Source organism: Equus quagga, chromosome 9 (assembly GCF_021613505.1).
Source record: "Equus quagga isolate Etosha38 chromosome 9, UCLA_HA_Equagga_1.0, whole genome shotgun sequence".
Taxonomy (NCBI): domain Eukaryota; kingdom Metazoa; phylum Chordata; class Mammalia; order Perissodactyla; family Equidae; genus Equus; species Equus quagga.
The window spans coordinates 91646167-91673446 of NC_060275.1; the positions used below are offsets into that span (position 1 = coordinate 91646167).

Below are 27280 nucleotides of genomic sequence, written 5' to 3' on the forward strand. Positions count from 1 at the left end.
AATAAAATAGAATTGTGAGTTGTGCTGTTGTTTTCAGTTCAAATTTAAGATTGCAGGAGTTTTGCTCAATTTCTTTTACCCTAAAAATCTTGTTTTCTAACAACATTGACATAATCACTTATTTGCTTGATCCTACAGTGTACCAATTATAGCTTCAGTAGTCACATACTTTTGAAGTTAAAATCTTAATCTGTATTTCACCAAGCGTCAGCTACCAAACAGGAATTTCTCCTGAAAGTTCAGCAATATTTCTTCTCATCCCTAAAGTTGCATTAACAGCTCAAATATCAGATTCTTCACCAAATCAACACCAAATGCTCTTACTTGCTCATTTCTCTCAGCGGCCAGTATTTCCTTACAGCAGATTCTTTGCTTTTTGCTTTTGTCCTGAAGTTTTCTCATCTGTAAAATGAGATTCTTAATAGTACTTACCTTACAGAACTGTTGTGTGTGTTAAGTTAAATCATTGGTGAAGGCAAAAAACAAGTGTTCAATAAAAGGAAACTTGTTATTACTCATCTATTCTCACTGAAACTTCAAACATCTGAGAGATTAAAATGCTTCAGGTTTACATTGTCATCATTGATTTGCCAGTGATTATTTCACTAAAGAGGAAAAAAAGTGTTTACAACATATTCCAGTTCATTTATATGAAATATTCAGAATAGGCAAATTTATAGAGACAGAAAGTAGAGTAGTAGTTCCTGGGGGTAGAGGTGGGAGAAAAGAGAAAATGGAGATTGACCACTAATGGGGAGTGGGTGAAAATGTTCTATAATTCAATTGTGGTGATAGTTGGACAACCCTATGAATGTATTTTAAAAATTAAATTGTACACTTTAAATGGTTGAACTGTATGTTATAGGAATTTACATGTCAATAAAGCTGTTAAAAATACCAGTACACTCTGGAATTTCTGTTTCAGTACTACTGCCAAAGTACAGCAGAGGCTGATAGGATTCATGCGTCCTGAAAATGGAAATACCCAGCAAATGCAACAGGAGCTGCAGAGGAAGTTTCATGGTAAATTATTGCTTCTGATCAGTTAAATGTACATGAACCCAGTAGAGAGTTTTATTAGTCAAATAGAAAATAATGGACATCTCTCAATAAGATCTAGTTTGCAATAACACAAATATTGTTTATTAAAGTATCAGCAGTGTGATGGGGGAAAATGGGGCAATATGTATTTCCATAACTTTCAGCCCATAAATTTTTGTCCCTTCCTCCACCAGAAAACATGATATACACCTTATTTTTTAATGAGTGGGATTTTTTTATTGGTAAAAAATTTACCATTTTAATCATGTCTAAGTGTACAGTTCACTGGCATTTAGTACATTCACATCATTTTGCATACATCACCACTATCCATCTCCAGAACTTTTGTCATCTTGCCAAACTGAAACTCAGTACCCATGAAACAATAACTCCCCATTTCCCCCTGCCCCCAGCCCTTGACAACCACCATTCTTTATTTCTGAATTTGACTACTCAGGTACCTCATAAGTGGAATCATATAGTATTTGTCCTTTTGTGACTGGCTTATTTCACTTAGCACAATACCTTCAGAGTTCATCCATGTTGTGGCATGTGTCAGAATTTTTTTCTTTTTTAAGATTGTATGTATATGCTACATTTTGTTTATTCATCCATTGATGGACACTTGAGTTACTTCCGCTTTTGGATATTGTGAATAATCCTGCTGTGAACATGATGTACAAATATAAATTTGAGTCCTTGCATTCAATTCTTTTGTTATATACCCAGAAGTGGAATTGCTGGATCATATAGTGATTCTATTTTTAGTGTTTTGAGGAACCTCCATACAGTTTTCCATAGCAACTGTACCATTTTACATTCCTACCAGTAGTGCACAAAGGGCTCCAGTTTCTCCACATACCAGTTACTTTTCAGATTATTATTTTTTATAATATCCATCCTAAGAGGTATGAAGTGGTATCTCATTGTGGTTTTGATTTGCATTTTCCAAATGATTAGTGACGCCTTTTTGTAGAGTTTAAAATATGAATCAAAGTTTTGGCCTTTTTTTAATCTATTATAAATAGTAACAACTAAGGATAGAGTAAGGGAACTGAAAAGTTCTCATGATCATCAATTATTCTGGATATGAATTGGAGTAATAATAAATTATTGCTTAAATTTTGTCTGTCATTCAATTTTTTTAAGTTCTTTTTGTCTTCTATTGTTCGAGCCAATTATTCTGGCTAATAGAACTTTGCTAATTAAGACCCAGCCATTTTCTCTTGTCCCTAAAGTACTTCCTTCCCTTCCTGCTGGCCCTCATTTTCTGTTTGCTGTCTTGTAAATTCTTTTTTCAGTACTGCTAATGAAACTCCAGTAAGGCCTCAAGCTTGCCAATATCAAGCATTAATAAAGATTCATACAAACGGGAGCATTCAATTTGCTGGCAGTATACACTGAAATGACCACTTTGGAGAGCAGTTTGGTTGTATATGTATAGCAAAAGCTGAAAATGCGTATATACTCAAACCAGCAGTTTCCGTAGGTGTACATCCTAGAGCAGTCTTTATCAGACTTTTTCCCCACAGTAAGACCCAGATTTACATTATTTACATTTACGTAATGCCCCAGATATGTAAAAGCATACACACACAAATGAAACAAAATTTCAGAAAGTAGCTCTACCTGTTTTACACTCTTTTCTTTCCTGTTTTACTCTATTCTGCTGCTTTTTTAAGAAAAAGAAAAAACTGTCATGACTGAATTGGTTTCATGACTCACCAATGCATCTTAATCCAAGGTTTGGGAAGCTTTAGTCCCAGAGAAACCTGACTGCTTTCCAGGAGAGCCTTTTTAAGGATATTTATTGCATTATTGTTTTAGTCACTAAACATTGGAGACAATATAAATGTCCTTCAGGTGGAAAGTGGACCTGATTATAGTATACTAACGTGGTGGAACACTCTGCAATTAAAATAAATGTATTATATTTAAATTTCTAAATATGGGTAGCCTGCAACTGGGTGGAAAGAGCAATGGTGTAAACTATTTTAAAACGCAGCAGTATTTTTATTGCTTATGTGTACACGCTCACACACACACACAAACACCCAGAAGCACGTATATACAGTGAGAGGATAAAAACATGAATTCAGTAACTCATGAGGGGAGCGAAGAGAACAACAAGGATTTCAACCTTAACTATAATCGTTTTTATTTGAGGTAAAGTATTGATTTACTTGGAATAAAACAACTTTATGTTATTTTATAAAACTTCATTAGTTGTGTTTTATAATTAGAGGCTCAACTGAGTGAAAAGGTTTCACTTCAAGCAATCCAGCAGTTGGTTCGAAAATCATACCAGGCTCTGGCTTTATGGAAACTTCTTTGTGAGCATCAATTCACTGTTATTGTAGGAGAACTTCAGAAGGTAGGATATTTTTTTTCCCTTAAGATCACACTGTTAATACTATGCTTAGTTTTCTTTTGAGTCAGCTTTAATCTTAGACTTGGGTTTGGAAGGAGATTATTCGGAGAAGCATTTAGGTTATGATAAAGTTCGTGTGTTATAAGAAGATTGCACTAACACGTGATAACTTGAGAGAGCCACTTTGTCAAAGCCACAAGTGTTTACAGTATGTAAGAACTTTATAATAGTATGTGAAGGAAATCTTACTTTACCAAAAATGTTTTTTAAAACAGTGGATTGTTACCTTTATTTAGGCTACAGATCACTTTGGGAATCTGATCAAAAAACTCTCTCACGGGACCGGCCCGATGGCACAGTGGTGAAGTGCACACGCTCCGCTTCGGTGGCCCAGGGTTCACCAGTTTGGATCCTGGGTGCGGGCATAGCGCCACTTGGCAAGCCATGCTGTGGCAGGCATCCCACGTATAAAGTGGAGGAAGATGGGCATGGATGTTAGCTCAGGGCCAGTCTTCCTCAGCAAAAAGAGGAGGATTGGCAGCAGTTAGCTCAGGGCTAATCTTCCTCAAAAAAAGTTAATTAATTAATTTCTTTTTAAAACATCTCTCTCAAAGAATGTGTACAGACACATACACAAAATTTTTGCATGTAATTTCAAGAAGTTCAGCAACCTAAATTAAACATTCCTGCTTTAAAGAAAGATGTTTACTGTTGTGGGTAACGAATGGTTCATATTTCTCTTGCTGTCCTCATTTGAACCTTTTTTAAAGGTAATGATAATTTGCTTCATCTAAATATTAAGCCATTTAGGGGGAAGGTATTTCTGCCTATTGTTCAGTTGTGAACATTTCTAAACATACATGAAAATAGAGCAACTACTACAACTAATCTCCATATACACTTTACTCATATTTAGCATTTTAAAGATTTTGCCAACATTGCCTAATCCGCTTTTTTCTTTTCCTTTTATTGAATTATTTTAAAGTGGATCCCAGACATCATGTTATTTCATTCCTACTTAATTTAGTGTGTATTTCCGAAAAAAGATGGGCATTTCCTTAAATAACAGTATCATTATCACACTTAGCAATATTAACAGTAATTCTTTGGTGGCATCTAAAGTAATGAAATTTCTGTGACTGTCTTAAAAATATCTTTTTACGATTGTTTGATTGAAATCAGAATCTAACCAGCTGATTGACTCACTGAATTTGGTTTTCATTTCTCTTATTTTTCAATCTAGAGCAATTTTTCCTTCTTTTTTTCCTTGCTTTTGCCTTGTAGATGGTCATCAACTCTGTAGAATGTCCAACATTCTGAGGTTCTCTTCACCTTCACTGTAGTTAACATGTCCCTCTGTTTCCTGCCTTTTCTGTAAAATGGGAATTAAGTCTGCAGAGGCTTGATAAAGTTCAGGTCCATTTATCTGAGGAAGAATAGAATGCTTCATAGGTGGTGGTTTGTGTGTCAGGCTGTGTTTATTAGACCAAAAGGTTTGATTGTCCCACTTTTACTGATATTAAGATTGATTGCCGGATTCAAGTAGTAAGTCCAATCCTGACATTGTGAAATTCTCCATCAGACTTTGAAGCGTTCATTATCCATTGATAATCATTACCTGAGTTAGTTGTTTCATTTAGAATTACAATATGGTCATTTTCTAAATCTGTGCTTTTTTCCGTATTTATTAACTGCAATTCTATTTTTAAAAATGGTTTTTTTCTTATCCTGTAGGGCTATTTGGTTACCCTGAAATGTTTAATTCTTGACTTTTAAGTACCAGTTTTCAAAGGCAATCCCCTAGTTCTTTCCAGTAGTGTCCAATGAATTATTTTGTTTGTGGTTTTATTTCTTTTAAGCACATACTTTTTTTTTCTTTTTAAAAATTCAAGCTAATATGGTTAATTATGAAAACTGTTTTCCAGGCCAGGTAGAATAATGATTTTTAGTTTTATTGGGTGATAAACATAACAGGTAAATTTTTAGCCTAGGTGCCTTTTTCTGACCCATCTTAATAGCTTCCTTCCTTGCATTACGAAGTGTATGTTCAAGGAATGCAAATTAAGTATTACTCCAATATTTAAATACAGATTGGATATTTGCTGAAATTTAGAAAAAAGAAATAGCAGTCACATCACTAAACAGAATATTGTACTCTAATATAAAAATCACCTCAATGCTTTAGAACTCCGTTTTAACAAGCAGATTTGTACAAAATGAGGTCAAACTCCAATGTTGGAGGGCCTTGAATAATAGAATTCTAACATTATTTAGGAAAAACAGGTGTAAGCCCAGTTTCTTTCCTGGTTATAACTGAAGTCAGGAGATGTGGCTCAAATTTTGGCTCTATCTGGGCTTTACTTTCCTCATATGTAAAGTGAGATTTGGACTAGACATACTGTGGGTTCTTTCCAACTCTGTGATTCTATGAAAGTTTGCAAAAGTATGTTAGTTCATATAGTTTAGTGTATCTTCTTTTGAATTGTAGAGTCTATTAATATTTTGGTTATTTTAAGTTATTAAATTTTATTCTATATTGAAATATGATATTCCTTTGTTTTTGGTAGAAAAAAGGATTTTCTTTTATACTCCTAGGAATTTCAAGAGCAGTTGAAAATCACCACCTTTAAAGATCTGGTAATCAGGGACAAAGAACTGACTGGGGCATTAATTGCTTCTCTTATCAACTGCTACATCAGAGATAATGCTGCTGTTGACGGCATTAGTTTACATTTACAGGATATCTGCCCACTTCTGTATAGCACTGATGATGCAGTTTGTTCTAAGGTATGATGGTTTGTTACCTATTTCGGTGTTTCTTCTGGGAAGTTTCATGTTACGATGAAAACTACACTAGAACTGGAATCAGGAACTATCTTCTTTTACTTAATATATGACCTTGGGTAGGTCTCTTAAGCTCTCCTGACCTCAGAATTCTCATCTGTGTAAGAAAGGCATTGGCATATATGATTTCTTAAAGTCCATGTATATTAAACTTTTACATAAAGAATCTTTGATAGTATTTCTAGGCCATATTTTTTTAAAAAGACAATGGTTAAACATGCCTCTCCTTAGAAATTAAGGAAAATCACTGAATCTTTAAGTCTGTAATGAATTAGAGTTAATTGAGCAATTTTTATTGATCCTTTCCTACAAGTGGAAATAATTTAAAAAAATCAGTGTCCCACGGACTGCCTGCTGACCAATAATGTATTGACTAGGCAAGAGATTTACCAGTCAAAAGCTGTCTTACTTAACATATTTGTGAGAGGAATTAAGAGTAGCTAGGATTTGGGGGTCAAAAACTTTTCTGCCTAAAATTAAGAAGTAAGTTTGTAGAGTTGTTTTTATTTTTGATGATAATAAACCAGATGTAAATTTAGACATAGACTAAAACATATGTTGACAGTGTCATCTGTGTGCTTGATTTTATTTTTTTTTTAAGTTCCTGTCATCTCTACTGCTAGGCAAATGAGCTTCTTCAGCGTTCCCGACAAGTTCAAAATAAGATTGAAAAGGAAAGAATGTTAAGGGAATCTTTAAAGGAGTATCAAAAAATCAGCCATCAAGTGGACCTTTCCAATGTTTGTGCTCAGTATAGACAAGGTGAGAAACAAAATGTTCTTCATACCTTTTTCTTAACTCAGAGGACAAATGACTGTGTGAGTAAAACAAGTGAATGATGAAGAGCTTCTTCCAGAGGCAAATCTTCCTTCAACTTTAGTGGCCCGAGTGATATGACAGAGGAAATTCATCCCTTGTCTTTTAGGCTTGGATGATTGCACAGGCCTCTGCTAGAATGCTCTTTTTATATCTTGAAATATGTAACTTTTTAACATTGGAGTTTCAGTCCTTGTTCCGTTAAACTACTACTGTATTAGATTACTTTCTGGGTTACATTTGTTTTTCAGATGCTTTACATTCTTTTGACTAATTTTTAAAATATTGTCTGCTCACTTTAAAATTACTTTAAATCAAATCTAACGTGATGGAAAAGTAACTGTTTTCATGGGTATTGTTTTGAATTTCAGGATTTTTTTTTTCTATCAAGGAACGGAAACCCTCCTTTTCATTACTTTAAATACAAAAATGTTTTCCCAATGAAGAAAATCTATTTAATAGCTGCTTTTTAGGAATGTTGGGACCCTGATCTTTGGTGGACTTGTTGGAAATACTTTATATGATATTGTCAGTACAATGACTAATATATGGTAGAAATGTAATAACCTTGATCCATATTTTTATAAGCCAGTTAAGGAAAAATATATCCAGCTTAATAAGCTGTTAATAAGCCTTAACTCTTTGTCTTTTTTATTTCCAATTAGTGCGTTTTTATGAGGGTGTGGTGGAGCTCTCTCTTACTGCTGCAGAGAAAAAAGATCCTCAGGGTCTTGGACTTCATTTCTATAAACATGGAGAGCCAGACGAAGACCTTGTGGGACTTCAGGCTTTCCAAGAAAGGCGAGTTTTATCACCTTCGCAGATTGTCAACTTTACGGATACAGACCTTTCTTTGTAGTGTTAGGAAAATAGTATATCAGTCAAGTACAACCCTTATTAAATTGACTTATGCTTTAACTTAAAAATGTCTTGTTTTATTAAAGACCTGAATCAAGATTATGAATCTTAGCCTAGGGATAAAATTTTAGTCTGGTGAAAATTCTTAGGGACTTATCAACATTTTTGAACTTGTGCCTGTGGTTTTTCTGAGACTTTATTAATGTCGATTTTAAATGAGGTAGCTTATTTGGAAACAAAACTGACTCACCCCCATCCCCCATTTCTGGTTCTGGGTGAAGATTAGTAATTTTATTTTAAAGGACTATTTTTATCTGGGAAAGCATTTACTTCTCTGTCATATCTGAAGGATAATTTTGCTGAATAGAGTATTCCTTAGCTAGAAGTTTTTGTCTTTCAGTACTTTGAATATATCATTACATTCTCTCCTAGCCTATAAGGTTTCTCCTGAGAAATCCACTGAAAGCCTGATAGGGCTTCCTTTGTACGTTATTTTCTTCTGCCTTGCTGCCTTTAATATTTTTTCTTTGTCATTGACTTTTGCCTGATTTAATATTATATGCCTTGGAGAAGGTAATTTGCATTGATGTAATTAGTTCTATTGGTCTCATGTACTTGTGTGACTAGTTATGTCTCCAGGTTTGGGAAGTTCTTGGCTATTATTTCTTTAAACAAGCTCTCAGCTCCTTTCTCCCACTCTTTTCCCTCTAGGATACCTATAATCCTTACATTACTTTTCCTAATTGAGTCGGATATTTCTTAAAGAGTTTGTTTTTTTAAATCTTTGTTCTCTTTCCTCCTCCACCTGAAGCATTTCCAGATTTCCATCTCCTAGGTCACTTATTCTCTGCTCCGTAAGGTCTGCTCTATTTTTTAGGGTTTCTATATTATTTTTAATCTCATTAATTGTGTTCTTCATATCCAGAATTTCTGTATAGTTTGTTTTTTATTTTATTGAGGTCATAATAGTTTATAATACTGTGAAATTTCAATTGTACATTATTATTTGTCAGTCACTATATATATATGTGCCCCTTTACCCTTTATGCCCACCTCCCAACCTCCTTCCCCTCTGGTAACCACTCATTTGTTCTCTTTGTCCATGTGTTTGTTTATCTTCCACATAGGAGTGAAATTGTGGTGTTTGTCTTTCTCTGTCTGACTTATTTTGCTTAACATATAATACCCTCAGAGTCCATATATATTTGTACCACGTTTTCTTTATCCATTCGTCAGCTGATGGGCGCTTGGGTTGTTTCCACTTCTTGGCTATTGTGAATAATGCTGCAATGAACATAGGGGTGCATTAAGTCTCTGAATTGTTGATTTCAAGTTCTTTGGATAAATACACAGTAGTGGAATAGCTGGGTCATCTGGTATTTCTCTTATTTTTGAGAAATTTCCATACTGTTTTCAGTAGTGGCTGCACCAGTTGGCATTCCCACCAGCAGTGTATGAGGGTTCTATTTTCTCTATATCCTCTCCAACAGTATTTTTTTGTTTTGGTAATTATAGCCATTCTGACAGGTGTAAGGTGATGTCTCATTGTAGTTTTGATTTGCGTTTCCCTAATCATTAGTGATGTTGAACATCTTCTCGTATACCTATTGGCCATCTGTATATCTTCTTTGAAAAAATGTCTGTTCATATCCTCTGCCATTTTTTGATCAGGTTATTTTTTGTTGTTGTTGTTGAGTTCTATGAGTTTTTTTTTTTTTAAAGATTTTATTTTTTCCTTTTTCTCCCTAAAGTCCCCCGGTACATAGTTGTATATTCTTCATTGTGGGTTCTTCTAGTTGTGGTATGTGGGATGCTGCCTCAGCGTGGTTTGATGAGCAGTGCCATGTCCGCGCCCAGGATTCGAACCAACAAAACACTGGGCCGCCTGCAGCAGAGCGCGTGAACTTAACCACTCGGCCAAGGGCCAGCCCCCTATGAGTTCTTGATATATTTTGGAGATTAACCCCTTGTCGGATATATGGTTTGCAAATATTTTCTCCCAGTTGGTGGGTTGTCTTTTCGTTTTGTTCCTGGTTTCCTTTGCTTTGAAGAAGGTCTTTCGTCTGATGAAGTCCCACTTGTTTATTTTTTCTTTTGTTTCCCTTAGCTGAGTAGACATGGTATTCAAAAAGATCCTTCTAAGACCAATGTCAAAGAGTCTACTTCCTGTATTATCTTCTAGGAGTTTTATGGTTTCACATCTTACCTTCAAGTGTTTAATCCATTGTGAGTTGATTTTTGCATATTGCAAATGATAATGGTCTACTTTCATTCTTTTGCATGCGGCTGTCTAGTTTTCCCAACACCATTTATTGAAGAGACTTTCCTTTCTCCGTTGTATGTTCTTGGCTTCTTTGTCAAAGATTAGCTGTCCATGGATGTGTGGTGTTATTTCTGGGCTTTCAGTTCTGTTCCACTGATCTGTGTTTCTGTTTTTGTACCAGTACCATGCTGTTTTGATTACTATAGCTTTGTAGTATATTTTGAAGTCAGGAATTGTGATGTCTCCAGCTTTGTTCTTTTTCTTAGGATTGCTTTAGCTCTTCGGGGTCTTTTGTTGCCCCATATGAATTTTGGGATTCTTTGTTCTATTTCCATGAAAAATATCATTGGGATTCTGATTGGGATTGTTTTGAATCTGTAGATTGCTTTAGGTAGTATGGAGATTTTAACCATGTTCTTTCAATCGATATGCATGGACTATCATTCCATTTCTTTATGTCATCATCATTCTTTCAATAATGTCTTATAGTTTTCATTGTATAGATCTTTCACCTCCTTGGTTAAATTTATTCCCAGATATTTTATTCTTTTTCTTGCAATTATAAATGCGATTATATTCTTGTTTTCTTTCCATTAATTCGTTGTTAGAGTATAGAAATGCAACTGATTTTGGTAAGTTGATTTTGTACCCTGCAACTTTGCTGTAGTTGTTGATTATTTCTAATAGTTTTCCAATGGATTCTTTAGAGTTTTCTGTATATGGAATCATGTTGTCTGCAAACAGTGAAAGTTTCACTTTTTCCTTGCCAATCTGGATACCTTTTATCTCTTTTTCTTATCTAATTGCTCTAGCCAAAACCTCCAGGACTGTGTTGAATAAGAGTGGTGAGAGTGGGCATGCTTGTCTTGTTCCTGTTCTTAGAGGGATGGCTTTCAGGTTTTCCCTGTTCAGTATGATATTGGCTGTGGGTTTGTCATATATGGCCTTTATTATGTTGAGGTACTTTCCTTCTATACCCATTTTATTGAGAGTGTTTTTCATAAATGGATGTTGAATCTTGTCAAATACTTTCTCTGTGTCTATTGAGATGGTCATGTGGGTTTTATTCCTCATTTGTTCATGTGATATATCACATTCATTGATTTGCGGATGTTGAACCATCCCTGCATCCCTGATAAAAGTCCCGCTTGATTATGGTGTATGTTCCTTTTAATGTATTGCTGTGTTCAGTTTGCCAATATTTTGTTGAGAGTTTTTGCATCTATGTTCATCAACAATATTGGCCTGTAATTTTCCTTTTTTGTATTGTCCTTGTCTGGCTTTGGGATCTGGGTGATGTTGGCCTCATAGAATGAGTTAGGAAGTGTTCCGTCATCTTCAAATTTTTGGAATGTTTTGAGAAGGATATGTATTAAATCTTCTTTGAATGTTTGGTAGAATTCTCCTAAGAAGCTATGTGGCCCTGTACTTTTTTGCAGGGGGAGGTTTTTGATTACTGTTTCAATCTCTTTACTTGTGATTCTCTATTTCTTCTTGATTGAGTTTTGGGAGGTTACATGGTGTCTAAGAATTTATCCATTTCTTCTAGATTGTCCTATGTGTTGTCATATAGTTTTTCATAGTATTCTCTTATAATCCTTTGTATTTCTGTAGTATCCATTGTAATTTCTCTTTCATTACTAATTTTGTTTATTTGAGCCTTCTCTCTTTTTCTCTTAGTGAATCTGGCTAAGGGTTTGTCAATTTTGTTTATCTTCTCAAAGAATCAGCTCTTAGTTTCATTGATCCTTTCTACTGTTTTGTCTTTATTTCAATTTCATGTATTTTTGCTCTAATTTTTATTATTTTCATCCTTCTGCTGACTTTGGGCCTTGTTTGTTCTCCTTTTTCTAATTCTGTTAGGTGTAGTTTCAGATTACTTATTTGAGATTTTTCTTGTTTGTTGAGGTGATCCTGTATTGCTGTGAATTTCCCTCTTAGGACTGCTTTTGCTTTTCCCATATGAGTTGGTATGGTCTATTTTCATTTTTGTTTGTCTCCAGATATTTTCTGATTTCTCCTTTAATTTCTTCAGTGATCCATTGGTTGTTCAGTCTCCACGTATTTGTCACTTTACCAGTTTTTTTCTTGTTAATTTCTAGTTTCATAGCATTGTGGTCAGAAAAGATGCTTCATATGATTTCAGTCTTCTTATATTTATTGAGGCTTGCCTTGTTTCCTAACATGGTCTATCTTTGAAAATGTTCCATGTGCACTTGAGAAGAATGTATATTCTGCCATTTTTGGATGGAGTATTCTATATCTATTAAGTCCATCTGGTCTATCTTTTCATTTAATTCCACTATTAGAATTTCTGTGTCATTGTTTTTTAAGGGCTTTAATCTCTTTGGTGAACTGTTCCTTCTGTTCATTAATTTTATTCCTGAGCTCATTGAACTGTCTTTCTGTGTGCTTGTAACTCACTGAGTTTCTCAATGACAACTATTTTGAATTCTCTGTCATTTAGACTGTACTCTTCTGTGACTTAAGGTTTGGTTTTTGGAGACTTGTCATTTTCCTTCTGTTCTGCAGCTATTACTGTAGTTCTCCATGGTGTTTGATAAATTGATCCTCCACTGGCACATTTGTGGTAGTAAATGGTCCCAAGGTTCCACCTGCCAGAGCTGGGTGGACAGGGGCCAGGGGCTGTGTTTTCTGTTTCCACTCCTTCTGCTCCTAGTTGTACCTGTATAGCCACTCTTGATTCCTGCAGGCTGGCCACAGCTGCTCAGTGGGTCGCACTTGCAGGGGTAGGGCGCTGTCACACGGGCTGAGCCATGGCCACTTGCTGGGGAACGTTCACATGAATGGGGCTGCTGCAGCAGGGTGGGCACTCCTGTGAGCCGGGCTACCATTTCTACAGCATTTGCACACGGGCCTCCATTCGCACTTCTTCCAGCACTGTGTGAGGGTCTGCATCATGGATCGCCGCTGCCAGGGGAGGGGGCAGTTGTGGGGCCAGGCTTGGATCTGCTCCCTTAGTTCTGCTGCTTCCTGGAAGTCCAGTATACCCACCTTCAGACGTATAGCTGCCTGGATCTCTCAGGCATTCTGTTCTGTGTCCGTTTAGTTGTAACTTAGAGAGGAGAGACAAAGGGAACAGCTCATTCTGCCATGGTGCTGACATTGCTCAAGGATTATTTTTAAATGTTCACAGTTTAGTTGAGACTGTTAAAGAAAAAAATGTATATCCATGAAGGAAATATATCACCTAAGACATGTTTTTTGTTAATACAGTCATTTTTAAAACTTTACCTTTTTATGTTTAACCAAATGCTTCTCCAACCTATTGAAAAAGCCTATGATTTGTATTATTTTTAATACCAAATTTGTGTGTGTATATATATGTATACACACACACATCTTCTCCAAAATAGTCTTCAGATTGTTGTCTGTATTTCCAGTGGTATAGTGGTTAAGTTCGTGCATTCCACTTTGTCGGCCTGGGGTTTGTAGGTTTGGATCCAAGGCACAGACCTACACACCGCTCATCAAGCCCTGCTGTGGCACCTCACCAAAGAGAAAAAAAAAGATAAATCAGTTGCTGTCTAATTAAATAATGTAATTGCTCCTTTGCCATTCTCTTTCAGATTAAACAGTTACAAGTGTATTACAGATACACTTCAAGAACTAGTAAATCAAAGTAAGGCTGCTCCTCAGTCTCCCAGTGTACCCAAGAAACCTGGGCCTCCAGTGTTATCCTCTGATCCCAATATGCTGAGTAATGAAGAAGCAGGACATCACGTAAGGGACATAGCATATTTTCATTCTGGAAATACATTGTGTTTAGAAGTTCTGTGTGTTAGTGGTGGCATAATCATCTTGGGAAAGGTCATAGCTCTTCAAACTTATGGTTTAAGGATTCTTGATATCTTAACAGGAGTTTATAAGGCTGAGGGTCATGATATTACAGCAACTGAACCTTTAACTGTGCTAATTTTTATTGTTTTATTTTAGTTTGAACAGATGCTTAAATTGTCTCAACGATCCAAAGATGAGCTCTTTAGTATTGCCCTTTATAATTGGCTAATACAAGCTGACCTTGCAGATAAGCTACTGCAGGTAAAAAAATGTTTTTTTACTCTAATGTTAATTTGTATTTTTAAATAGCATAACTCAATGGGTTAAACACATATAGTTATAGGAAATTTTTTCTCATTCTGTACCTACCAAGGTGTTCGTGTAAAGCCAAGTAATGCAATATCTTTTTCTAGTAGGCAAAGTAGGCCATTGCTCTAATTTTCTTTTATTGAGAAGCTGATTGGGATTGTTTATATTGTGGGGTGGAGATCACTGGATTATGAATTAGAACACCTGAACTTTGTCTTAGCTCTTCTGTGAAGTCACTATGTGACTTCACACATGTCCTTTCACTACCCTAAGTCTCAGTGTTCCTCAGTCTGTAAAATAAATACATGGCATTTGATAATTTCAAGGATGCCTTTGAGCTCAGATTCTAGGAATCAATAGCTGTGTTCTCAAAGTTTATTAAAAGATTTATAATTGGATTATAGGAAATTATTTTTATCAGCCTAATGCAACTGTGATACCAACTCTTTCATTAACTGTGATAAAACAAAAATCATTTATAGTGAGAAAAATTGCCCTCTCTTTTATCTGTTATTGGATTATATTTTGCTTATTTATTCATAAAACAAGGCACACCTATAGTTGTCTTAAAAATGTTATATGTACTACATAAAGAGCAAGTGAGTGGTCATAAAATGTTTCTGAGTAACTATACAATTTCCAGATTGCCTCTCCATTTCTAGAGCCCCATCTAGTCCGAATGGCCAAAGTTGATCAAAACAAAGTCCATTATATGGATTTACTCTGGAGGTATTATGAGAAGAACAGAAGTTTTAGTAATGCTGCTCGTGTCCTGTCCAAATTGGCTGACATGCATAGGTATGGTGTAATATTCCCACTGTGAAAAGTGATTGATTACTTAGCTATATCTAGTTACATCCAGATTTCAAAAATTAAATCAAACCTCATTCAGATTATACATATGTAGAATTTTATGCTTTTACTTGGATTTACCTAAAGTTTATGGTTTTCTCTTTTTCTATTTGTTTTGTTTTTAATAACATGTAGAAGGTACTAAAAGCATACCTAAGACCCTCTCTAGTCAAACTGTCTTCTAAATCCTTTTCTTTAAAGTATGTCTTTAGATTCTTTCTTCCTAACATCAATTATATTCTTTTTTTTTTGTAAGATTGGCCCCAAGCTAACATCTGTTGCCAATCTTTTTTTTTTCTTCTTCTCCCCAAATCCCCCCAGTACATAGTTGTATATTTTAGCTGTGGGTCCTTCTAGTTGTGGTATGTGGGACGCTGCCTCAACGTGGCCTGATGAGTGGTGCCATGTCTGTGCTCAGGATCTGAACCGGCGAAACCTTGGGCCACCGAAGTGGAGTACACAAACTTAACCACTCGGCCATGGGGCAGGCCCCAACTAATTAGTATTCTTAACTAAAAGGACAAAAACTACTTCTCCAGGGCTTTATAATTTGAATTTTTTACTAATTCCAGACAAATTTCCTCTACTCTGCCATTGGTTTAAATTATAAAAAAGGTCTTAGAGCATATACAGGGGATTATTAAGAATCCAGTTAAAGAAAATATTGAAATTTCTAATTAGGTTATCATATCAAAAGACAATTTAATAAAATGTTAGGCGGATCATTAATTTGACCCCCTATTTTCATTTGGAGTTTTCTTTGCCAAAATAATACAAATGCTATTTCTAAAACCTGGAGAGCGGTTAAGTCAGGAAGAGGAGGCTGTTGAGGCAAAGCTGTTATTAAACCCAGTTAATCAGAATGGTCACTTAAAGAATCCAGATATGGCTAATAGCGAGTGTGAGTGTGTGTGTGTCTGTATGTATACTGATGCAGGTGTGTTTATTGCCTATGTAGACCCAAGGCTTTTTTGCTCTTCTTGCCCTCCTTGGTCATAACAGGCACTTGATTTTTATAAGTTCCTCTCACAAACAGAAAGTGAAATATATATAATTGACTTTAATTCCTTTGTCTTTGGTTTAATAAAAGGAAAGGAAAGGAATTTAAACTAGTAAAGGCCTAAAAGGCAGTTTCTAGTAAAGGCCTTGGTTAATTTTTCGTTTATATAATTAAGAATTGATAGCATTATTAAGTATTTAATTCACTGTAGCTCTATATCTTAAGGTTGTGTAATTCATTCCTTTATCCATTGTTTGTGTGCCTTTTACATACTGTCCTCTGCTAGAGGTACATATGGACTGCACCCCTCATTCAGCCCTTCAGTATCATTTCTGGATTACGCTTGTCGTTCTTCTTAGTTAGTCCTAGATACCATTACCATCAAATCTTAATGTTCCATTTTTTATCATGCCACTTATTGCTCAAAAACTTGAGTGGCTCTTAATTGCCCTTTTATTGTTTATTTACCTTTTTCCTTGTTAGAATAATTATTAAATTCTTGTTTAAAAATATTCAGAAATTCTCTAACTTTTAGGAACACCCATTGTCCACGTTTACTTCACACACTCACTTGTGTAACCTAATTTCCTCTTCACATGAGATACCTTGTAGTACAGCCACTCATTTTTTTCTTTTCTTTTCTTTTCTTTTTTTGAGTAAGATCAGCCCTGAGCTAACATCTGCCAGTAATCCTCTTCTTTTTGCTGAATAAGATTGGCCTTGAGCTAACGTCTGTGCCCACCTTCCTCTACTTTATATGTGGGATGCCTGCTGCAGCATGGCTTGACAAGCGGTGCCATGTCTGCAGCTGGGATCCAAACCAGTGAACCCTGGCCCACCAAAGCAGAATGTGTGACCTTAACTGCTGCACCACCGGGCCGGCCCCTATATCCACTCTTTAGCTCTCAGCTTACCATCTCTTTCCACCGTAAAATGTTTTTCCAACTATTATGTTACTCTCTTTCTCACTATATTTTTTCTTTTTTCGCATTTATAGCCTGTACCAAATAAATAGGCAGCATAGACTGTTCTCTTTTAAATAATTCGGAAATGTTACTCACTTTTAAAATGTTCAGTTCAAGTGAGTTTGTTTAGAGATGAGAGGGGAAAGAAAGGAAGGCCCTTTTAGAGACAGAGCTCCCAAATGTACTGTGTTCCTTATGTGTAACCTTAAGAGATGGTCAGTGCTAATTAACTGTCATAGACACATATACTTTGAAAGGTAGAAGAGAGAAAGGAGTTAACTCTTTTTCCTTTTGGTTTCTTTTTGGAAGGGGAAAAGTATAGGAGCCATAGCTACACAGAAGGACAGTCTAAGTGAGACCTTCTCCGAAAGTAAAAGAAAGCCAATTTTTTCCTGATTCAGATTGGAATTAATTAGGATATCAAAGGTTAATTTAATATTCATTGATCTGAGAGGTTGCCAGCAACTAAAGGAGTTTGCTTTTAATGCCAAGATACTTTACAATGTCAAAGCCAGATCTGATAGAGTTAGAAGATTCAAAAGGACTGAAGCTGGCAACCATGAGGTGGGTACATGCTTGGGGCTCTCTGACACTTTCAGTCAGTCCGCCAGCAAATAGATTTTGATGCCCAAGGCATGCAGGAAGGAGTGTAAACAAGATAGACACCACCCGTGCTACCAAGGAGCTCCCATTCTAGTGGGTAAAAACCATAGACAAATAAACAGGTTCAAGTTCTATAAATACAATGAAAATAAGACAGTATAGTAGAAAGTGCCTAGGGAAGTGGGGAGCTGCTTTACATAGGAATGGTCAGAGAAGACCTCAGAGAAATTGTCATTAAAATTGAGTCTCAGGTGACAAGAATAGGCAACCATGTAAAGAAATGGGAGGAAAAGTAGTCCAAGCACAGGAACATAGTCTGTACAGAGGCACTGCATCAGATAGAAGTTTATCATGTTTGGGATACAAAAAAGAAAGCCAGTGGGATTGGAGCTAGTCAGGAAGGGAGCAAGTAGAAGGAGAGGTGGTTGGAGGAAAGGGGGAAGGCGACTGGGGGATTTTAAGAAAGCATGTGACATCTAGTTTATGTTTTTAAGTGCACACTCTAGTTGCTGTGTGGAAGATGAAATGTGGTATTGGCCACATTAAGGTGGAGAAGTGAAGCATACGAGGAGCTATGAAGAATGTTTTCCTTAATTTAATTTTAGAAGAATCCAAATTTTAGTATCTTGAACTCAAGTTTTAAAATAGGAAGTTACTTTTGTGTACATGAACAAATAAAGTATTTCTTTATTTGTTGCCTTAAATTATTGATCTCTTATTAGAAACCCTCTAATAATTTTCCCAAGTTTCAAATGCCTTTTATGTTCACTTGGTATAAAATAATGCATTATAAGTAATTATTTGTATCTTGAATCCTTGAGAATTCATAAAATAAAAATAAGGATTTTCCCCCAGCACAGAAATTTCACTTCAGCAGCGACTAGAGTACATTGCTCGAGCCATTCTCAGTGCCAAAAGTTCCACTGCCATTTCATCAATAGCTGCAGATGGTGAATTCCTTCATGAATTAGAAGAAAAAATGGAAGTAAGTGCTAAAAATACTTAAGCTTTGTCCACACTGAGTAGTAGCCACGTTATTGCACTTTCTCTTCTTCCCCTTGTAAATAATAGGTTTATCATAGCAGTCAGTATTATTAATTCTAGTCATTTCTGCCTGTATTTATTATTTATTTTCATATTTAGATCTAAATCTTTTCATAGATTTTAAGGACATAGCACTGGTGTCATAGGACATTGCTGTAATTTAAAAGTTTTCTCTATGACATTTCTGAAGGCTTCTTCAACTGTTGCGACACAAAACAAATTGTATCACATTCACCATTTATCCTGGAAGCTAATAAGTAGGTGTATGAAGTAGAGGAGGCTTAACTACCTTAACTAACAGACCCAAAAATGTATGATGGTCCAAAATCTGGAGTGGGTGTCCCTGGTTGGCAGGTGGCTTTCTTCCACTAGGTTGATTTTGGGCTCTATTTTCTGGGTCTACCATTCCCTTATCTTTTTCTTCGGTTAGAGGGAAGAAGGGGAAAAAAAGAGTCTGTAAGAAGCACATTCACTCTTAAAAACCTCAGCCCTGAAGTGACATACTTTATGTCCACTCCATTCCTTTGAAGAGAATTCAGTCTTATGGCCATGCCTCCCTGCAAAGGAGGCTGGGGAGTATAAAGTGTAGTCTAGCCATGAGTCTGGCTGCAGGTATTGTGGGCATCAAAGACTCTGCCACAGTCCACTTCCTGTGCAGCCTTTTATGTTGTGATGAAGAGTTGCTGGTCTATTATGATAGAAGTCTTTATTTATACATTATTTTTATTTTAACAAACTTAAAGTCAGATACTAGGAGTCATTCCTTCAAGTACCTATTGAATTATGATAGAGAACTTAAGACTTCCTTTTTTTCTATCCAAACTAGGTTGCTAGGATCCAACTTCAGATACAAGAGACACTACAAAGGCAGTATTCCCATCATTCTTCTGTACAGGATGCAATTTCTCAGTTGGATGCTGAGCTGATGGACATAACTAAGGTAATAAAAAAGCAAGTGAAATTCCTATAATTGTCAAGCAGTCAGCTAATATCTACAAATTCCTTATTTCTTTTGCATTTTACTTGTTGTTTCATGGGAAAGATTAACCTATCTCCACAAAATAAGATAAGTCGTCCTTGACAGCATGTCACTCGGCTGGTAAATCACTGCTGTGATATCTTACTCTTAGAAAGAACTTAGTTGCTCTTTCCAAGCCAGTAGCTATCAAGAATCTATCAGCCTCACATGGGGCTTTCTTAAAACTTCTGCCAGCTATTTTATGGCCTTGCTGCTGCTTTTTTTTTGGCTGAGGAAGATTCAGCCTGAGCTAACATCTGTGCCAGTCTTCCTCTGTTTTGTATGTGAGTCATCATCATAGCATGGCCACTGACAAGTGGTGTAGGTCTGTGTCGGGGAACCAAACCCAGGCCACTGAAGGGCAGCACACTGAACGTAACCACCAGGCCATAGGGCCAGCCCCATGGCCTTGCTTCTTGTCTTGTAAAAGTAACATATCTTTGCTCCGCTTTCTTAGCCTCTTCCACTCTGAATCCTCAGAGCAGCTCCTTCTTCAGTTGTTCTTGACATTCAAGTTGTCAAGTTATTCTTGACATTCTTGGACATGGCTCCAGTATCCTTAAGCGCCCTGAAATTTGTCAGTATTTCCATTTCTTCAAACTCTGGTTTAGACAACACTAATTCTAAAAGAAATGTCATTGCAACATCTCCCAGCCGAGAAAAACACAGACACGCATGCTGAAATCTATTTGAATGTTTTTACCATTCATTCACCACTTTTAATCTGGAGTTATAACTAGCTACACATTGTCACATCTTTATATCATATTTTGAAAACTTTAGATAAAATCTTTGATTGTTTTAAACTTTCAAGGAGTGTTTCACCATTAATTTCTGAATGCTGACCTCTAATTGGATATATAATGTTGGCATTTTCTCCCACAGCTTTATGGGGAATTTGCTGACCCATTTAAACTTGCAGAGTGTAAACTTGCAATAATTCATTGTGCCGGTTATTCAGACCCTATATTGGTGCAGACACTTTGGCAAGATATCATAGAGAAAGGTAAGTGTTCGCTTTTTGGTATATTTAGCATCCAGTGTTTAGTGACTTGGTAGAGGAATGCAAACTGCTGGTGGCTCATATATCCAGGGTTCGTGAAAATTGTATATAGCCACGTGGAGGGTAAGTGGAGGGTACCTGGATGTGGTGGAGGGTAGTCCTCTAGAGGATGATCACAGTGGATATTGGAGAGGAAGCTTGGAGTGTCATTTTTGTGGTTTGTACTGCTTAATAAAGGAGGCTGAGACAGTTCCCTCAGAGTCTCATAACCAGTACCCTGGTAAGACAAGAGAGTATATCAGATGCTAACAGAAACAGAGACTCTACTCATTATATTATGTAAATATCAGTTCTAGGGTATTTTGTAACTTGAAACAGAATAAAATAGCCAATTTAAACGTTTCACATCAAAAATAATTTGGGTTTCTAATGACGTGTCACTTTCTTGCAGAATTGAATGAAAGTGTGACATTGAGTTCCCCAGATAGAATGCATGCTCTTAGTCTCAAGATTGTGCTGCTTGGAAAAATTTATGCTGGCACACCTCGCTTCTTTCCATTAGGTAAGCAGTAACCCTAGGTGCTGTCAGGATGTTTTTTGTTTTGATGGTTTTCCTGATTGACATGGAAAAATAATGATCTTTAGAGTGAAAGTGTTTCTTTGTTGCTATTTAGCTCAGCAGTTTAATTCTACCTCTCCAGAAAGAAAATCCTCCAAAGAATAGCAGAATTTGGTGATGAATGGTTGGGTATGAAACTTTCTTTGACTGGCCGTCCAAGTTTATATGTCTGTCTTGGCATAGTGCTGTCAGACAGTGGTTATAGTGTTGGTAACCCTATACGAGTTTGTGAAGAGAAAAGAAAAACGGCTGGTGTTTTTGTGCATGAGTAATCTATGATTGATTCAACTGCTGTGTATTATATTGAGAGCATAGTTTTCTTTAAAATAGTGAGAAGTTGTGTTAAAAATGTAACTTGTGAACCACTTTCTTAACCAAATATGCGGAGTATAATTGTTATGTAAGTGACTCTAATTACTATGAGCCATTCGCTAATCTATGTTTTCTTTAGCTGTAAAACAATAGAATCAACATAAATACACCCGTAAGTAGAATGTTAAGCACTTTGTGTTTTTGAAAAATGTTGAGAAACATGTAAATGCTCACAACATAACATTAAATTGTTTTTAAAAATTAGGATACAAACTTGTTTATAGACCATCCCTGATTTAGGATTTAGTCCCTGGACTTGGTAAGAAATAAAACCATTAAAAACTGCCACACTGTTTCATTGATCAGAAAAATAAAGAGCAATTTTATTTTAATTAAAGAGCAATTTTAATAGTAAAAAAGACCACATTATACACAGTCTCTTTTGAGTATATTTCTGCTTTGGCTTTAGATTTTTAATTTTTGAGCCCAATAAAGTTTAGGGTTGAGAGGCCTCATTTTTCTATCAGTCTTTCAATTGGTACAAGCTCCAGGGGACTTCAAACTAGAACAAGTTTAGGGTTTTTAGAATTTTTATTACCTGTCCAAAATCTTTGTATGGTACATTCTAGGGGAGGTGCAATTTCAGGGGCAGCTTTTCAGTGATTCCTCTTGCCCATGGATATTCACATTGGTCAGTCTCTGATTTCAGGTATCATAAATAGGAATTTGGTACTGTTATGATCTTATTTATGATGTGACAAGTAGTAAAAAGTGAAAGTAGGGCCACAATTAGAACTATCAAAATAAATAACTTGAATGTAGGGGCTGGAGCATTTAAAAAACGCATTTAATATTTCTAAAATCAGGATACAGTAGCCTTTCTTTTCCAAAAAGATGTTAAATTGAGGATATAGTATATCGAGATATTGAAGAAATTATCAGTGGATCCTCTCCAGTAGTGAGATTGTAAATGCTCTCTATTTCCTTGTACCTTTCTGTATTTTCCAAATTCACTAAAATGCACTTTTTTTCCTAATAGCTTTAAAGTGTATAAATCAATGATTTTAGCATATTCACAGAGTTGTGCAACTGTTACCACAATTAAATTTGGACCATATTCATCATCCAAAAAAAACCATGTACTTATTAGCAGTCACTCCCTACTCTTTCCCACCATTCAGCCAGAGGCAACCATTAATCCACTTTCTGTCCCTATGGATTTGCTGATTCTGGTATGTGTCTTGTTTTTATAAAAAGTTCTTTTTGGAAAATTGTTTTTTAAAAGATTCCCATAGAAACTGCTCAGTTAGAAATCATACCAACTTTTTGGTATCAAGAGTTAACAATCCTCCAACAACAACAACAAAATAATTATGTAAGGTGAAGGATGTGTTAACTAATCTTATTCTGGTAAACATTTCTTAATATATGTATATCAGATCATCACATTGTATACCTTAAACTCACACAATGTTATATGTCAGTTATATCTCAGTAAAGCTGGGGGGAGTTAACAACCCTAATTTTTTATCTTTTTCCCTCCCTAGATTTTATTGTGCAGTTCTTAGAGCAGCAAGTTTGTACTTTGAACTGGGATGTGGGTTTTGTAATACAAACAATGAATGAAATTGGAGTACCATTACCTAGACTACTGGAAGTATATGATCATTTGTTCAAGTCACGGGTAAGGAAAATATTAAATAAAATAAAATTATTTATTTAGTTAAAGTTAACTAACTTTTTCTAGTTATAGGAGTGGAGTATTTTGGTTAAGTGTTTTTGAAGTATCTCATCATCTAATACAATTGTCATCAGAAATTTGCTTCATTGGTTGAGTCTCAGAAATTATGTCAGTCTTTTTTTAAGCGATGCTATTTTGTTGTTGTTGTTGTTGTTGAGGAAGATTGGCCCTGAGCTAACATCTGTTGCCAGTCTTCCTCTTCTCCAGTACATAGTTATATATCCTAGTTGCAAGTCATTCCAATTCTTCTATGTGGGATGCTGCCACATCATGGCTTGATGAGTGGTTCATAGGTCTGCATCCAGGATCCGAACAGGCGAACCCCAGGCCACTGAAGCGGAGCACACGAACTTAACCACTCAGCCATGGGGCTGGCCCCCATAATTCACTTTAATAACTGATAATGAGAATTGCTTTGCTGTATATCATGATAAAAATCCAATATTATTTTTTAACATTAATAAACATATGCTTTACTCTTGGTGGAATAGGCTAAACACATCACATTAGAATCATCACTTACTTTAAAAGAACAAAATAACAGTGTATTTATCTACTATGACTTCATCTAAAATATCAGTGCTTGAAGATCTTTCTCAGCATATTGAACCTTATCAGACTATATATCTTGTAATTTTTATCCTAAATGATCCAAATAAAACCTTGTTGAACTAGATTGTATCTATTATAGTAGCATCATCTCAACATTCATGCAGTGCTTTCCAAGGCCCTTGTCTGTCTCATTTAAGCCTCACAATGAGCCTTTGGTGGAAGTGAGCAAGTAGTAGCATCCCCATCTTCCACTACATCTGACAAGGGCAGAGATGTTAAATAACCTGTTTAAGTCATATGGCTTAAACTAGAGTTAAGATTCTTGGACTACTAGTTTAGTCTCTTATTTACCATATCGGACTAAGTCTGCATAGGTTCAAAGTAAGAGTGCTGTCACGGGCAATAGGAAGAGATGGGTTTTTTCTTTGACCTCACATTCCTAAGCAGGAAGTTTACATTCTCCACAAAGTTGGTTGATGTAGCAAATATTCTTCCTAAAGAATATCACAGTTCAGTTTTCAATGTTGTTTAAATATTAACCATAACCAGATATATAATTTAGTACCACATAATATAAAATGCTTATTTTAATATCAGTAAATTTTGCCTTGGGCTCTGATGACTGTTTTAACTAACATAAATGGTTGAAAAATCAGTTGACACAGTTGGCTTACAACTCATGGTGTGTATTTTCTTTATAGGACCCATTCTGGAACAGAATGAAGAAACCACTGCACCTTTTGGATTGTATACGTGTACTACTAACAAGATATGTTGAGAATCCTAGCCAAGTTTTAAATTGTGAGAGGTAAGTATGAATTAGATATTGTATTATAGCAAAGACTTCTAAATGCTTCTAATAAATATCTGAGTAAACAGATTTGGAGAGAATAGGAAAAGATGTGGAGATTATACAGAAGTATAGGAGATTTAAGCTCTTTTGTATGTTAGCGGTAACTATTTGAATGATGTCAGTTAGCATGTGTGAATGGTTAGGGGCTTCCAGTTTTCAACCCTTGTCCTGAATCCTTTCTACAAGTGAAAGGATATGATGTATGAATTACTTACTTCTAAACTCCTTCGGCTTTAAATTAATGATCTAGGACAGTTCAGTTATGTTGTGTGATATTATTGGCCATTTCAAGGTGTATTTGTTTGAAAAGGCCAAAAGAATTTAAATAATATTAATTTAAGGAGTCATCCCTTACTACCTCCTTCTCACTATAATAATCTTCAAAAGGAAAATGGTGGTTATATGGTAATGTCCCAACCCCTGCTCTTCCTTCTCTTTTCAGTCATTTGCTGTTTACTTACACACGTGGCCCTTTCTCTGCTTTGGGGCTATGAGTAAGGTTAGCAGAAGTTGGAGGAAAGTTCTATAGGAGGAAATGTTTTTAAATGTGTAGACCGTTGATCAGATGTCTTTTCTTTTACAGGAGAAGATTTACAAATCTCTGCCTGGATGCTGTTTGTGGTTATCTGGTTGAGCTCCAGTCTATGAGCTCTTCAGTAGCAGTACAAGCCATCACAGGGAATTTTAAATCTCTTCAGGCTAAACTAGAACGGCTTCATTAATTATTGTAATGTATTTTCATCTATGCATTTTGATCTGTAAAATAAAAGCTCAGCTGGGTCCAGATGTCAGGTGCTCCAAATCTAAGAAATTAAGAACAATTTTAATAGAAATGTGTTTTTAAAAAGTGACTAGTACCTACAAATAGTACATTTGCTGGACAAATTCTTTTTTACTACTACTATTTTTTTTTTAATAATCAGGTTAAAAAACAACTGAAATACGATTATTTATGATCTTAACACAAGGGTAAAAAATATTTAGAAACTTTTATTTTGAATTTTACTGCAGGCAGAAATTTTGGATTTATAGTATTCATTTTCAAGTTAGTCCAAGGATAGCGATATTAAAACTTAAATAGACTAGCTGAGCAGGTCCATTCCCATAATACTGGATTCTACAACAGTTCTTAAATAGGCAAGCAAACACTGTCTCTTTAAAAAAATTACTTAGGTTTTGGGTTCATCCATGGAAAGAAATTTCCTGCAACTACTGATTTCATCAGTTATAATCCTCGAAGATTGGTATATATCTGGTTGTTTTTTGAACAAGTGATAAACCCGTAGCTAATGTTCCTTGTCCTGAAAAGTTATACAGGAAGACACTGTTTTCCCTTAGTGTCTACCAGCTCTTCTTTGGCCTTGTGACTACTAATTCCCTTAGACCAGTGGTTCTCAAAGTGCGCGCACCAAACTGCTACATCAGCATCATCTGGCAATTTGATAGAAATTCAGAATCTTAGGACCAATCCCAAACCTATTGAATCCAAAACTTTGGCATGAGGCCCAGCTCTCTGTTTTAACAAGCCTTCCAGGGCATTCTAGTACGTGTTAACTTTGAGAACGACTGCATAAGAGGATTCATCTGGTGTATGGATTGGCTCTCTATCTGCTTTTTCTTCCTCCCTCCCCTGTCAATAACCACAACACACAAGTTTTACCCAAGACACACAATATATAAAGCAAAATTTTTAGTAATGTAGTTTTCAGTCTTTAACAGAATTGGAATAACTAAACCAAGTGCCCCAAAGTCATGGCTACAGTGAGGGAGGAGAAAAGAGTGGGAATGACCAGGACTAACAAAAAGGCAACAACACGAACTCCTTTCCTCTCATCTTTTGTGTTACCAAGATTAATTACCTTCTGCCTGTTGTCATTATTGCCTGTCTGGCAATTTTTAAAATACATTTTGAAAATATTTTTCCTTCCACCTTCATTTGTTCCTAAGACCATGGGTTGCCATTTCCATATTTATTCTCTTAGAATTTAGCTCTCTTTTGCCTATAATCTTCTAATTTATAATGTTTAATAAAATGTGAAAATGTCACTCATTAGATACCACTACCTCTCATATTTTTTAGCTTTTCAATTAAGTTTAGTTTGTGAATATGTAAAATGAATGTATGCTATGCATTTTTAATTCTGTACATTTAAAATTCTGTCATGTCAACTTAAAATGAAAATCTGGCTAAAATGCTATAATTTAGCTGTGACTCCAATTCTACTATCTATCTATCTATCTATCTATATATATTTATGTTTTTGTTTTAAGCCCATATACACACAAGCACATTAATATACAGTCATGGGTTGCATATACAACAGTGGTCTCATAAGATTAGTACCATTTAGCCTAGGCAGTAGTCATAGGCTTTACCATCTAGGTTTGTGTTAGTACGCTCTATGATGTTCCCAT

General features: G+C 35.7%; 1 protein-coding gene across 1 annotated transcript in view; it reads left to right on the top strand.

Moving 5' to 3' along the window:
• NUP155 (nucleoporin 155) overlaps positions 1-26915 on the top strand; it is a 64049-nt gene extending 37134 nt beyond the window's left edge. The window contains exons 21-35 of the mRNA XM_046672046.1: positions 926-1023; positions 3285-3415; positions 6008-6199; positions 6880-7018; positions 7738-7873; positions 13784-13937; positions 14151-14255; positions 14947-15101; positions 18579-18708; positions 19594-19707; positions 20671-20791; positions 21240-21350; positions 23267-23403; positions 24714-24820; positions 25449-26915. Of these exons, the coding sequence (XP_046528002.1) occupies positions 926-1023; positions 3285-3415; positions 6008-6199; positions 6880-7018; positions 7738-7873; positions 13784-13937; positions 14151-14255; positions 14947-15101; positions 18579-18708; positions 19594-19707; positions 20671-20791; positions 21240-21350; positions 23267-23403; positions 24714-24820; positions 25449-25587 (1969 nt within the window). The 3' untranslated portion in view covers positions 25588-26915. The remainder of the gene's footprint in view (positions 1-925; positions 1024-3284; positions 3416-6007; positions 6200-6879; positions 7019-7737; positions 7874-13783; positions 13938-14150; positions 14256-14946; positions 15102-18578; positions 18709-19593; positions 19708-20670; positions 20792-21239; positions 21351-23266; positions 23404-24713; positions 24821-25448) is intronic.
• Positions 26916-27280: the final 365 nt, after the last annotated feature.